Source organism: Oncorhynchus mykiss, chromosome 27 (genome assembly GCF_057628025.1).
Source record: "Oncorhynchus mykiss isolate SJ-2025 chromosome 27, ASM5762802v1, whole genome shotgun sequence".
Classification (NCBI taxonomy): Eukaryota; Metazoa; Chordata; class Actinopteri; order Salmoniformes; family Salmonidae; genus Oncorhynchus; species Oncorhynchus mykiss.
In genome coordinates, this window is record NC_143048.1 from 3782057 (window position 1) to 3797081 (window position 15025).

General features: G+C 39.6%; 1 protein-coding gene across 2 annotated transcripts; it reads left to right on the forward strand.

Annotated features, from left to right (window-relative positions):
• The first annotated feature begins 452 nt into the window (after positions 1-452).
• Positions 453-11699, forward strand: LOC110507256 (segment polarity protein dishevelled homolog DVL-3-like). 2 transcript variants are annotated; one of them, XM_090224199.1, is made up of 6 exons: positions 453-4923; positions 5497-5590; positions 5719-5788; positions 6300-10797; positions 11332-11463; positions 11570-11699. In XM_090224199.1, exons 4-6 carry the CDS (start codon positions 10701-10703, stop codon positions 11680-11682), a joined length of 342 nt encoding a protein of 113 aa, XP_090080325.1. In that variant the 5' UTR covers positions 453-4923; positions 5497-5590; positions 5719-5788; positions 6300-10700; the 3' UTR covers positions 11683-11699. The 2 variants fall into 2 exon arrangements, with proteins under 2 accessions (XP_090080325.1, XP_021442821.2); XM_021587146.3 differs by lacking the exons at positions 11332-11463; positions 11570-11699 and having other exon boundaries at positions 6300-6841.
• Positions 11700-15025: the final 3326 nt, after the last annotated feature.

Here is a 15025-nt window from a genome sequence, read left to right on the forward strand (position 1 = left end):
TATATAGTGCAGCCGATGTGAATCGTTGTTTAAAGATAAAACGTAATAAATATGAATAGATGTATTATAAACCTGCATAGGTTCTCTATTGGAATAGGCCTATATGATCCTAAAATAATTGGTGTTATTACCTTTTTACATTTAAAAAATAATTCTCAATTTAAAAAATGTATATGATTATTCTTCCGATACACACAGGCAAATGGATGGATTAGGTATTGTCAACAGGGTTGTTGTCTCTAGTGTGTTAGTTAATGGTAGAACTAATACAATAACTGGCTTATTGAAGAACTTCTCTTAGCGAGAGAAAGGTATATTATATATTTCTATATAAGCTAGTTATGCTACCTTTTTATATTCTTTATCCTAATGATATAGCCCTAGGTGTAAAACAACCGAGCTGATAGAGCAACGACCCTGGAATAAAAAAAACTAAATGTGCATGGGTGGAGGGTTGGTTTTACAGGGGGTTGGTTTTACAGGTTTAATCGCTCTGGATTGTCAGTACTGCAGGTGTTCTTGGTTGTCGTGCCATGACTGTGTTGGAGTCGATTGTGAGTTGAACTTGGGTATTCCCTTCCATGAAGGGGTGCCCGGGTTTGGCTTGCAGTCGGCTCTGGCACAGCCATGGCACAATACAACAGGAATACAATAGGATATAATGTGATGCTTGAGACACATTTTTACTTGCAGTCATTAGCGGCCGTTAGAATATTTTTTCCTTCTTCCTTTTTTTGGTCGGAATTACAACAGGATATAATGAGGACTACATGACATATATCTTGCATGTAATGGACTTTTTTTTTTAAAAGGTCTTGCGATATATTTAGGTTGTTTTGTCTTCATTTTATTCAAAAATGTTAAAACAATTGAATCCAATGAAGTGAGCAGGCTGGGCTGACATGCTTACAGCCAATCAGATCCAATGAACTGAGCAGGCTGGGCTGACATGCTTATAGCCTTGCTAGGACTTTATAAATATGAGCATGCATTTATAATATTGTACTGTTATTATTTATATTAATAGGATCAATCAGTGGAACCATTTATTTTTTTCTGAATGTTTTCCATGTTATTTGGTTAGTTGTCTTAAGCAGCCTCGGATATTTATGTTATCATGGGACTGCTCATATTTCCCTCTGGCCAACGCCAATTGTCGGCCAAGGGTTTGCCTTAGGACGCAAATGTGCGTCAATAGTCAGGGAGATGGTCTGATGGTCTTAGTGACAATAGACCTAGATATGGGGGAGGTTTTAGTGGGTGGAATATTAGGACAATTGGAGGTTTACACAGTTGCAGCTACAGTATCTTTAACAGTGCAAATGATTATGGTACAGCTATATGGACACTTAATCATCATGGTGCTTTTTAATGGTAAGTTTACAAACATTGGTTGTGGTAAGTATAATTGACACTTGGGTCTTGTTATGGTAAGTGGGGAAGTAAGTATAGCAAGTTATAATTGTAATGGCTTAGCAGATCATAAAAAAAGAAGATATACATTTTTACCTGGCTAAAAGAGAAAGAATATAATGTCTATTGTTTACAGGAAACTCATTCTACAAATATAGATGAGGTTGGGTGGAAAAAGGACTCGGAGGGAGAAATATATTTTTGTCATGTGCAAAGAAACTCAAAAGGGGTGATTTATACTAATTAATACAAATTTTGATCCGATTGTGCAAACTGTGGAAACGGATTCACAAGGAGGATGGATCATTTTAAATATGCTATTGGACCAAAAACAGATCTGGCTAATCATCTATATGGGTCAGTGGGTCAGAAGTGTACATACACTAAGTTGACTGTGCCTTTTAAACAGCTTGGAAAATTCCAGAAAATGATGTCATGGCTTTAGAAGCTTCTGATAAACTAACTGACATAATTTTAGTGAATTGGAGGTGTACCTGTGGATGTATTTCAAGGCCTACCTTCAAACTCAGTGCCTCTTTGCTTGACATCATGGGAAAATCAAAAGAAATCAGAACGTACTTTGGTGCGAAAAGTGCAAATCAATCCCAGAACAACAGCAAAGGACCTTGTGAAGATGCTGGAGGAAACAGGTACAAAAGTATCTATATCCACAGTAAAACCAGTCCTATATCGACATAAATTGAAAGGCCGACATGTTGAATGCACTGAGCTGTCTGTCTGAACTACTGGCATACAGCTCAGGCACCCATACATAACACACAAGACATGCCACCAGAGGTCTCTTCACAGTCAGAACAGACTATGGGAGGCGCACAGTACTACATAGTGCCATGACTACATTGAACTTTATTCCACATCAAGTAACTCATGCAAGCAGTAAAATTAGATTTAAAAAACAGAAACACCTTTTTGGAACAGCAGGGACTGTGAAGCAACACAAACAAACACACGATAACATACGCACTATACACACACGTACACATGGATTTTGTATTGTTGATATGCTGTATTAAGAGTAGAGGCCTGAGGGCATACACCTAATGTGTTATGAATGAATTGTAATGTTTTAAAATTGTATAACTGCCTTAATTTTGCTGGACCCCAGGAAGAGTAGCTGCCAAGGCAGCAGCTAATGGGGATACATCATAAATACAAATATTATTGAGAGTTCAGGCAATGTCAGACCAATCCAATAGAGCCTGTTGATGGCCATATTGGAAAATGTGTACCTTATGGATAAACCAGCAATAGCTAGGCATCATTGTTTAGACATTTCCCAGCTTTATGTAAAGTTTTCACTCATTATGAAGGCATTTTGCGAAAATGGGTTACTGGTACTTCTTTGCTCAATGTTATCCATTCCTATGGGATTTCATATAGAATGCAATGTAAGGGGCGGGTTTCACATCACATTTCTTGATGTTAACAATTTATGGAATCATATCATTTTTATCTGTGAATGTGAGTTTTAATGTAATGTGAAACGACTTCACAAACGACTTCACAATTCAGACAGTTTTTTGACTTATTTTTACCACTATTCTGGTAATATTTTGCTAAATAAATATAACTGACATACTTGGGCCATAATTTAGTTATCATTGTAACACACATTTTAAGCAATTGTTGGTCTTATTACACCAATTATTTATTCAGTTATGGTCATGCAAAATCAATGCAGTTTATCCCCATTTAATAAGTTAATGGCGGCCATCCTGAAAATAGGCTGCGGGGACTGGTTATAGGCTAAATCTACGATCACTGTATGGCAAAAAGAAAACTTTCCCAGTGGGTCCCTTGTTCTGTGTGAAATTTGGTGTAGTTATCATGTAGGGTACCATGTGATAATAGAGTCCACCCCAATACTGCCCATTCTGTCTCGATGTACCCCAAAATGCATACATGTATTACCTTTGAACCCCTCAAGGTGAGCCCATAGATGTCATTACGATTTCATTTGATTCATACCTTAATTGGTGTTGTATTATGAAGTTAACAATACTGTATATAAATTACCTTAGTATGAGAAGATGTCATCTCAATCCTGTTGGCCCAACTAATTGTATAGGCGTCATAACATATAATACAGTGATAACCACATTTTAGCTACCTTCGATAAGTGGTAATCATACCAAAATATAATTCACAGACATGGACCTTAATAAAAATCAACATTATACTTTTTTACATTTTACCTTTATTTAACTAGGCAAGTCAGTTAATAACACATTTTCATTTTCAATGACCCTAGTGGGTTAACTGCCTTGTTCAGGTGTGGAATGACAGAGATTGACCTTGTCAGCTAGGGGATTCGATCTTGCAACTTTTCGGTTACTAGTCCAATGCTCTAACCACTGGGCTACCTTCTGCCACAAAGTGGACAAATGTGTGCCTCTGGTCCATGGACTATTATGCCCACCAAAAAATATAATTCCTTTCTCACTACTAGATGTAATATCATATCCAGTATCCCTGCAAATGTTGACACAGAGCACTTTTGATACTGCCATTTATTATCGGAGGAATAGGAGGTTGCTGCTCATGGATGCTGATCTAGTAAATTTTTTGCATTCCCCTTAACGATCAACTTTTTTTTAAAATTTTGTCTAAAATGACATACCCAAATATAACTGCCTATAGCTCATTCTCTGAAGAAAGAATATGCATTTTCTTGGAACCATGTAAATGTGAAAGGAATGTAGGAGAATATAACACCTTAGATCTGATAAAGGATAATACAAAGAAAAAAACAACCGTTTTTTGTATTTTTTTGGTACCATCTTTGAAAAGCAAGAGAAATGCCATCAAGTATTATTCCAGCGCAGTTGCAATTTAGATATTGGCCACTAGATGGAAGCAGTGTATGTGCAAAGTTTTAATCTGATCCAATGAACCATTGCATTTCTGTTCAAAATGTTGTATGAAGACTGCCCAAATGTGCCTAATTTGTTTATTAGTAACTTCATGTTCAAAACTGTGCACTCTTCTCGAACAATAGCATGGTATTATTTCACTGTAATAGCTACTGGAAATTGGACAGTGCAGTTAGATTAATAAGAATTTAAGCTTTCTGCCAATATCAGAAATGTCTGTTCTGGGAAATGTTCTTGTTACTTATACCCGCATGCTAATCGCATTACCTTACGTTAGCTCAACCGTCCCGCAGGGGACCCACCAATCCTGAAGAAGTTTTAACCCTTCAGGGCCCATTGCAACCAACATTGGCAGCAATGAACAACCTCAAGGTGATCTCTACGTGTTAAAGGGATGTTCCACTCCATAGCAAAACATTTTGCTTACAAAAAACTGGTGTTTTGAAAAATAATTTTTCTTTCTTCTTGGACAGGTCCAGGTACTCCCTTCCTATTTCAGTCTGTTTTCTTCCATTTGGTGCCTACTGAATGGCTACGAGAGCTCGTCAACGCTGATGAGTTCTGAGCTGGAGACGACAAGCTTCTTCGACTCTGAAGACGGTGATGCATCCAGTCGGTGAGCACCACACACAAACACTGATGAATCGATAAAATGTGGCTTTTAATTATCTCAGTAAAGGGACTAAATTTCCCCAAACTTGGCAAATCAACTACATCCACGATAAATGACAAAAATCATGTTGGGTTGTATTTGGAGTGGAACATCCCTTTAACACGTAGAGATCACCTCGAGGTTCATTGCTGCCAATGTTGGTTGCAATGGGCCCTGAAGGGTTAAAGCCAAGAGGAAGTGGTAGGGAGGTGATTGACTACTCATTCATTCATACTCACACTCACATACATGTATGTACCCAAGACACAAAAAAATGTGTCCTCTCACATGACAAAATGGACCACCTTGCGCATCCACTTGATGCATACACTCTACGTGATTGCTATCAATTCTTATTAAAGCTTCCACAAATTAAATGCTCTAGAAAACCCACACTAAATACTGTTGCTTTTCTCTTTCAGCTCAATGGCCACATTTATGTTTGGCTCAAATATATAGAGTCATGTGGCCATTTAACCACTGGCAGATGAGTGTGCGTTGTGTGTCATGTCACCTTTGTGATGTCATCACCCACAGGTTCAGTGGTTCCACGGAGCAGAGCACGTCGTCGAGGCTCGTGAGACGATATTGGCGGCGACGGCGGAAACCCAAAGCGCCACAGATGGAGAGGGTAAGACACACACACACACACACAGACCACACAGATGCCAGTTTGCTTTGTGTTCAGTGGTCCTTGTGCATGTCCTCACCTCTATCTCTTTCAATCATTCCTCTACTCCTCCCTCTCCTCCTGTCCAGTCGTCCTCTTTCAGCAGCGTCACAGATTCCACCATGTCACTGAACATCACCACTGTCACTTTAAATATGGGTGAGTAGTACAGTTAGCCTCTATCTGTGTAATGTATATAACTTTACGTCCATATGATATTTTATATATATTTAGTGACTTATGTCTTGACTTAAAGATTCAGAGATCACACACTGGGCACAGACGTCAGCTTAACGTCTAATTTTGATTTACATTTGGTTGAGCTGTCAACTACCATGAATTTAACTTGAAATCAACAACACATTTCACCATGGATTTAGGTTAAAAGTTGGGTGAAAAAAGACAATGCCCTTCCCACATTGTTTCAACGTCATCGCATTGTTTCCACGTCATTCAACCCCAAAAAACAAAGTAGATTTCAGCAGTAGATCAGAACTCCTTCTCTGAGAAGCTTTGTGAACATGAGACCAGAGTCCAGACTCCCTTTTTGAACAGGGATTCATACTTCTCATTCACTCTGTTGGCGAAGGTATCCTTTTTTTGTTCAACACTCTTTCTTTCTCTTGTCATTACTTTTCCTTCCTCCTCTCCTCCTTCTCCCTCCATGCAGAGAAGTATAACTTCCTGGGCATCAGTATTGTGGGTCAGAGTAACGAGAAAGGAGATGGAGGAATCTACATTGACTCTATCATGAAGGGATAGAGCCCCGGCCCCGGTGGCCGCCGACGGATGCATCGAGCCTGGAGACATGCTGCTGCAGGTGTGTGTTAAGAGTGTGTATGTTTAACAGAGGTGGAAAAAGTACCCAATTGTCATACTTGAGTAAAAGAAAAGACACAGGTTAAACCTCTTCAGTCTACCCCCTCCTTTTTCGAACATTCTGTTAAAAATCGCGCAACATTTCAGCGTCCTGCTACTCATGCCAGGAATATAGTATATGCATATGATTAGTATGTGTGGATAGAAAACACTCTGAAGTTTCTAAAACTGGTTAAATCACGGCTGTGACTATAACAGAGCGTGTGTTTCATCGAAAAGCGCAAGAAAAACTGGTCACTGAAAGCTGAAAATAATATTCATGCGCCACTTGCATGTGTTGTTTAAAGGACACCAAATTAAATAGGACCAAGGATGCAATTCCTACAGCTTCCACACGATGTCGCCATTGTCGTCATTTTCCTGAGAGTTATTTCTTGGTAAAACAAAGGAAAGGGATTCCATTTCTTCCGGTCTCCGACAGGATGTTTTGGAGGAGAGATTTCCGACCATGATTTCAAGACGTGGAGCTATTGAATACACATCGCCCCGTGATCATTTTGATAGATTATAAACGTTTACTAATACCTAAAGTTGGATTACAAAAGTATTTCGAAGTGTTTTGTGAAAGTTTATCGTCAACTTTTTTAATTTAAAAAAATGACGCAGCGTTTTGAAACAATGTTTTTTTCTGAATTACACAGTTTCCATAGATGGCTATTTTGGGTATATATGGACCGATTTAATCGAAAAAAAGACCCAATAGTGATGTTTATGGGGCATATAGGAGTGCCAAGAAAGAAGCTCGTCAAAGCTCGTCAAATTTCTGCTATTTGTGTAGCGCCGGCTACGCTAATTCTTTTGTTTACGTCGCCTTCAGGCATTTTGGGGTGTTGCATGCTATCAGATAATAGCTTCTCATGCTTTCGCCGAAAAGCATTTTAAAAATCTGACTTGTTGGCTAGATTCACAACGAGTGTAGCTTTAATTCAATACCCTGTATGTGTGTTTTAATGAACGTTTGAGTTTTAACGAGTACATTTAGCATTTAGCGTAGCGCATTTGCATTTCCAGGTGCCTAGTTGAGACATCTGCGTCTCAGATAGGAGCAACTGTTAACAGAAAATGACTTAAGTAAAAATTAAGTCAACCAGTAAAATACTACTTAAGTATCACAACTAAATGCAATTGATCAAATATATTGAAGTATCAAAATATAAATAAAATAAATAAATACAAATTTACAGATAGCCAGGGGCACACTCCAACACTCAAACATAATTTACAGATAGCCAGGGGTACACTCCAACATTCAGACATAATTTACAGATAGCCAGGGGTACACTCCAACACTCAGACATAATTTACAGATAGCCAGGGGTACACTCCAACATTCAGCCATAATTTACAGATAGCCAGGGGAACACTCCAACATTCAGACATAATTTACAGATAGCCAGGGGTACACTCCAACACAGACATAATTTACAGATAGCCAGGGAACACTCCAACATTCAGATATAATTTACAGATAGCCAGGGGAACACTCCAACACTCAGACATAATTTACAGATAGCCAGGGGTACACTCAGACATAATTTACAGATAGCCAGGGGTACACGCCAACATTCAGACATAATTTACAGATAGCCATGGGTACACTCAGACATAATTTACAGATAGCCAGGGTTACACTCCAACATTCAGACATAATTTACAGATAGCCAGGGGTACACTCCAACACTCAGACATAATTTACAGATAGCCAGGGGTACACTCCAACATTCAGACATAATTTACAGATAGCCAGGGGAACACTCCAACATTCAGACATAATTTACAGATAGCCAGGGGTACACTCCAACACAGACATAATTTACAGATAGCCAGGGAACACTCCAACATTCAGACACAATTTACAGATAGCCAGGGGAACACTCCAACACTCAGACATAATTTACAGATAGCCAGGGGTACACTCCAACACTCAGACATAATTTACAGATAGCCAGGGGTACACTCAGACATAATTTACAGATAGCCAGGGGTACACTCAGACATAATTTACAGATAGCCAGGGGTACACTCAGACATAATTTACAGATAGCCAGGGGTACACTCAGACATAATTTACAGATAGCCTTGGGTAAACTCCAACACTCAGACATAATTTACAGATAGCCAGGGGTACAGTCCAACACTCAGACATAATTTACAGATAGCCAGGGGTACACTCAGACATAATTTACAGATAGCCAGGGGTACACTCCAACATTCAGACATAATTTACAGATAGCCAGGGGAAAACACTAACATTCAGACATAATTTACAGATAGCCAGGGGAACACTCCAACATTCAGACATAATTTACAGATAGCCAGGGGAACACTACAACATTCAGATATCATTTACAAACAAATAATTTGTGTTTAGTGAGTCTGCCAGATCAGAGGCAGTAGGGATGACCAGGGATGTTCTCTTGATACATGTGTGAATTGGACCATTTCCCTGTCCTGCTAAGCATTCAAAATGTAATTTTGGGAGTAAAAAATACATTATTTTCTTTAGAAATGTAGTGAAGTAAAAGTTTTAAAAAATAATAATAATAGTAAAGTACAGAAACTACTTAAGTAGTGCTTTAAAGTATTTGTACTTACGTACTTTATTCCACTGGTGTTTAAGTGACAAGATAGTGAGAATAAGAGGGATGGTTTGACCTCTTAGAGCTCTCTTGAATTTTTTCAACATTTTGTTAAAAATTGCGCAACATTTCAACGTCCTGCTACTCATGCCAGGAATATAGTATATGCATATGATTAGTATGTGTGGATAGAAAACACTCTGACGTTTCAAACTGGTTAAATCATGTCTGTGACTATAACAGAACGTGAACAGCAAGCAAAATCCCAAGAAAAACCAGTTGACAGGTCCTACAGCTTCCACACGATGTCGCCAGTACTGTCAATTTCATTGGATTTAATCCTTGGTGGAATGAGAAATAGACCCTTCCTGTCATCCAGTATACAGGAAGATGCTTATGGGAGAGAGACAATGGACGATGATTTTAAGAGTAGCTGCTATTGAATACAGATCGCCCCGTGATCAATTTGATCGATTATTAATGTTTACAAATACCTAAAGTTAGGTTACAAAAGTAGTTTGAAGTGTTTTGTCAAAGTTTATAGGCAACTTTTTTAATTTAAAAAAATGACGTTGCGTTTTGGAAAGATGCTTTTTCCTGGATCAGACGGGCTATATAAATGGACATTTTGGGTATACATGGACGGATTTAATCGGAAAAAATACCCAATTGTGATGTTTATGGGACATATAGGAGTGCCAACAAAGAAGCTCGTCAAAGGTAATGAATGTTTTATATTTTATTTCTGCGTTTTGTGTAGCGCGGCTACGCTAATTATTTTGTTTACGTCCCCTTCAGGTATATTGGGGTGTTGCATGCTATCAGATAATAGCTTCTCATGCTTTCGCGGAAAAGCATTTTAAAAATCTGACTTGTTGGCTAGATTCACAACGAGTGTAGCTTTAATTCAGTACCCTGCATGTGTGTTTTAATGAAAGTTTGAGTTTTATCGAGTACTATTAGCATTTGGCGTTGCGCACTTCCATTTCCTGTTGGCTAGGTGAGACGCTGGCGTCTCAGTGGCTGTAAGAGGTTAATTGGACTTGGTTGGTAGGATTGCCTGCTTTCTTTCCCTCCCTTTTCTACATCCCCCATCTCTCATTCCCTCTCTTCTCCATGTGAATGACATCAACTTTGAGAACATGAGCAATGATGATGCAGTAAGAGTACTGAGGGAGATTGTGCATAAGCCAGGGTAAGGAGCAGTCTCTCACACACTGAAACCTACATGCTGATACGTGCTGAGGATCACACATTGCTTCTGGTATGTTTGTGTGTGTGTTATAAACTGTGTTTGCTGTGTGTAATTGTTGAAAGTCCTATAACTCTGACTGTGGCTAAGTGCTGGGATCCTAACCCTCGAGGATGCTTCACACTGCCGAGAAGTGAGTATATTATATATGGATATATTTTCCTCTTGGGAAGATCAAATGTCACCTCTAAGATTTGACATTCTTTCATTTGCTTTCATTGGGGAGGAAATCGATGTAAATGTGTTTCAGCATTACTTAGTCTTCAAGATAGATCATGTTCCACAGAGGCGATACACCCCTTTCTCTGTGTAGCCGATCCGTCCCATAGACCCTGCTGCCTGGGTGTCCCACACTGCAGCAATGACAGGGGCGTACCCAGTGTACGGTATGAGTCCTTCTATGAGCACCATCCCCTCCACCAGCTCCTCCATCACAAGCCCCATCCCTGAGACTGAGCGTAAGTCACCCCTCCCTTTCCCTCTCCACCCTCCCCAGTGGGCAAAAGTTGGCATGGGACAACCTAATGACAAAAGGTTGTGGTTGGAATGTGGTTGTGACGTCAGATTACAACCAGCTAAAAATGTAATTTTCACAACGACATCGACCCCTGGTGGAAAAAAAACACATTTTGATAGATTTTTGGTCGAAGCAACGTCAAGATTACAATCAGGCAAGATGTATTTTTCTGGTCTCTAAAAAGACATGTAGAGAAACGTGTCCTATTCCAGTCAGTATAACCTGTCCATGATGACATGATAAAATAAATACCTGCTGGGTTGTTGCACGATCGCCACTTCTTCTTACCTCAATTCCCGCTTGCTTCTGCTGCTGAATGAATGAAAGGCTCCCTTTGTGTTTTCCAGTGGACGAAACTGGCTGAAATAATGTTGTTATGATGTAATTTCAACCAGTTTTGCTCACTTTTGCCTGCTGGGTTGTTTCACTACTGCAGCTATCAGACTGTTGCTCTCTTTCCTTCTTTCCCTCCCAGGGTTTGATGACTTTCATCTATCCATTCACAGCGACATGGCAACAATCGCCAAAGTGATGGCCAATCCAGAGTCTGGTCTGGAGGTGCGAGACAGGATGAGGCTCAAGATCACAATCCCCTCCGCCTTCATAGGTATTCTTTCTCTCTTCACTCTCTCCTCTGTCTGTATTGTCTCGCTTTCATAGGGACTCTTGTTAAGGTCTCTCTCACCCTCTCCATCTGCCTGTCTCCGTCCCAGGATCGAATGTGGTGGACTGGCTCTATCATCACATGGAGGGCTTCACTGACCGTCGTGAGGCCAGGAAGTACGCCAGCAACCTGCTGGTATTTTCCACCATAATTTGCAAATAAATTCATTAAAAATCCTACAATGTGATTTTCTGAATTTTTTTTCTCATTTTGTCTGTCATAGTTGAAGTGTACCTATGATGAAAATTACAGACCTCTCATCTTTTTAAGTGGGAGAACTTGCACAATTGGTGGCTGACTAAATACTTTTTTGCCCCACTGTATGCCTGGAGCAAAAATGGTGAGCAAAGATTTGAGTTTTTAACAATCTATTCTGAATATTACTATCAGCGCAAGATCAGGAGTGCTACTCAAGGCAACTCGCATTAAGCTCTGTGCCTATTCACTAATTGACCACCGTGGGGGAAACTCAGGGGTGTTCTCATAGGCTGCCAGCAAAAATAGCCTCCATTTACAGGTTGCTTTTGACTGCATTTCACACCACTTTTAGATTATAATTGTAAGGCTCGCTTGAATCTCCTGTTTGTGTTACTGTCGCAAATCAACTGCTTTATACTTAAAAAACACGTCAACCAATAAAATGCTCTGGCTTTAACATCAGACTGACAATGAGGTTATACACTAAGTGTATGTCAAATTGGCCCATAACTTCACCTAACAATAACATAGACCTACTGTAGGACCCATAACTTCACCTAACAATACCATAGACCTACTGTAGGATGAATAACTTCACCTAACAATACCATAGACCTACTGTAGGACCCATAACTTCACCTAACAATAACATAGACCTACTGTAGGACCCGTAACTTCACCTAACAGACCTACCGTACGACCCATAAATACACCTAACAACAACATAGACCGAGGACTATAAATCAGTTAATATTTCAGGTGAAACATGGAAACTAAAATGTCTTTGTCATGACATTTCCTAACCTGATCACCCGATAATTTTGTGAATAATCCCACTAGGCTACTCTGTAATGTGTTGTCATTCTAAATGTCCTGAAAAAAGGAAAATAGCTCTGTGTGTTGAACAATAGCCTATCCATCAAGGAACCATTCTCTACACAAAATGAGTAAAGTATCTCTGTGTCCAAACAGACTAACGAGAACCTACTGTAAATCAAGCAGACAATAACACATTATAAACACCAATTTGTTAGGGATGTTGGATCCAACGTGGAGCACGGCATAACTGTCTTTACCAGAGGAATGAATGAAGAAGCACTTTGGTTGTTGTTGCATGTTGTGATGTTTGTCATTTGACTGTCCAAAAAATTGTCTGACAGCAAGATCCAGTATTTAAGTTCATCATATGACGAGCTTAACGTTATGACTATAACTACGGTTCCCTGAAGGAGGGACACTAAATGAAACGGCCCCTGGCAGACCACCCAGACCTGACCCCACAAGGTGCGTCAGTTTTATCAATTTATTCATTGTCTTTTGTTTGAAACACTCCTGTCAATGTTGAGTAAGGATGCACACCTAATTACACATATAAGATTAGTCTACCTGGCCTGCGTGCAAATGTAGGCCTATAAATGTGCCCATTTGGGGATGTCTGATAGTATTTCTGATTGTCTTAACACTGAACCACTAATGAGTTCTGGAGTTTCTCAAAGTATTTTTTCTTCTTCAACTCAAACAGCAAGTCTTAATGAAATCCACTCGTAATGAGAGTGGTTACATTTCTCCAGACCCCATCTCTCAGCTGTTTACCAAACCAAGTCTCTGGGCAGATATTTTGTTTCCGTTTAAAACTTAGGTTGTCCCTTTAAATAAGCCACATAAATAAATCAACCAACTTGCAGTTGAAACAATAACAAAGCTGTAATGCCTCCACTGTTTTGCTAATAAGAGAAATGGAGAAATGTAACTACTCTCAAATTCATAGACAGACCTATGTATGCAAGGACTGACCATCCATGATATCAACATTTTAGTTTTAACCATGTTGAGGCTATACAGTGTTGGTTTACATTTTCTAAACATTGGAGCAAAAAAAATCTTATTTGGGGTTCTGATGGGGTACAACAGTTGAACTAAGCTCATGAGGCATGTTTTATATTCTTCAAGAATCAATGGCTATAAATAAATTATTTAAAAGTCCATATAAGGATGTAGCAATTGCATATTTCCCCTTTAACACCACACATCAGTTCAACAACTGTCGAGTTTGTGCCTCTATTTTTAAGACAATACTTACTAGTGTTAACCAGGGCACGTTCATCATTAGAACCATTGGATGCCTTATGATGCATTTGGGAAACCTGGCCCAGATATCCAGTTTCCTCTTCGATGTGACAGTCATCTCCCCCTCTTCTTTCACTCCAAAAACTGCATCCTCCTCTTTCTGTTCCTCTTCTTTTACTGTAACATCCTCCTCCTCTTTCACTCTGAACATGTCTTTCTCTTCTTTAACTGAAACGTCTTTCTCCTTTCACGGTAAAACAGCCTCACCCTCTACTTGTTTTTGTATTGTAACATCCTTCTCTTCCTCATCCTCTTTCACCAGAGCTCTTCCTTCTCCTCTTTCACAACAATGCTCTGCCACAGACCCTCTTTCTCCGTCCAGCAGACCTCCTCTTCTTTAACAGGAGGAGAGTAGCTTAGTGAACTCATGGTCGGGGATGTTAGCTAGCTATGCTAATGCTAACTTAACCAGACTGCTAGCTGAATTATTTTTTTATTTTTATTTTTTATTTCACATTTATTTAACCAGGTAGGCTAGTTGAGAACAAGTTCTCATTTGCAACTGCTACCTGGCCTAGATAAAGCATAGCAGTTCGACACATACAACAACACAGAGTTACACATGGAATGAACAAAACATACAGTCAATAATACAGTAGATAAAAAGAAAACAAAGTCTATATACAGTTAGTGCAAATTAGGTCAAATAAGGGAGTTAAGGCAATAAATAGGCCATGGTGGCGAAGTAATTACAATATGGCAATTAAAAACTGGAATGGTAGATGTGCAAAAGATGGATGTGCAAGTAGAGATACTGTGGTGCAAAAGGAGCAAAATAAATAAATTCAGTATGGGGATGAGGTAGATAGATGGGCTGTATACAGATGGGCTATGAATAGTGAGCTGCTCTGACAGCTGGTTCTTAAAGCTAGTGAGGGAGATGGGAATCTCCAGCTTCAGTGATTTTTGCAGTTCGTTCCAGTCAGTGGCAGAAGAGAACTGGAAGGAAAGGCGACCAAAGGAGGAATTAGCTTTGGGGGTGACCAGTGAGATATACCTGCTGGAGCGCGTGCTACGAGTGGGTGCTGCTATGGTGACCAGCGAGCTGAGATAGGGCGGGGCTTTACCTAGCAGAGACTTGTAGATAACCTGTAGCCAGTGGGTTTGGCAACGAGTATGAAGCGAGGGCCAGCCAACGAGAGCGTACAGGTCGCAGTGGTGAGTAGTGTATGGGGCTTTG

Coding starts and splice junctions, on each gene's coding strand:
- LOC110507256 (XM_090224199.1), top strand. CDS start 10,701: ATGACAGGGGCGTACCCAGTGTACGGTATGAGTCCTTCTATGAGCACC. Junction 10,798..11,331: donor CCCCATCCCTGAGACTGAGC/GTAAGTCACCCC, acceptor TTTCCCTCCCAG/GGTTTGATGACTTTCATCTA. Junction 11,464..11,569: donor AATCCCCTCCGCCTTCATAG/GTATTCTTTCTC, acceptor TCTCCGTCCCAG/GATCGAATGTGGTGGACTGG.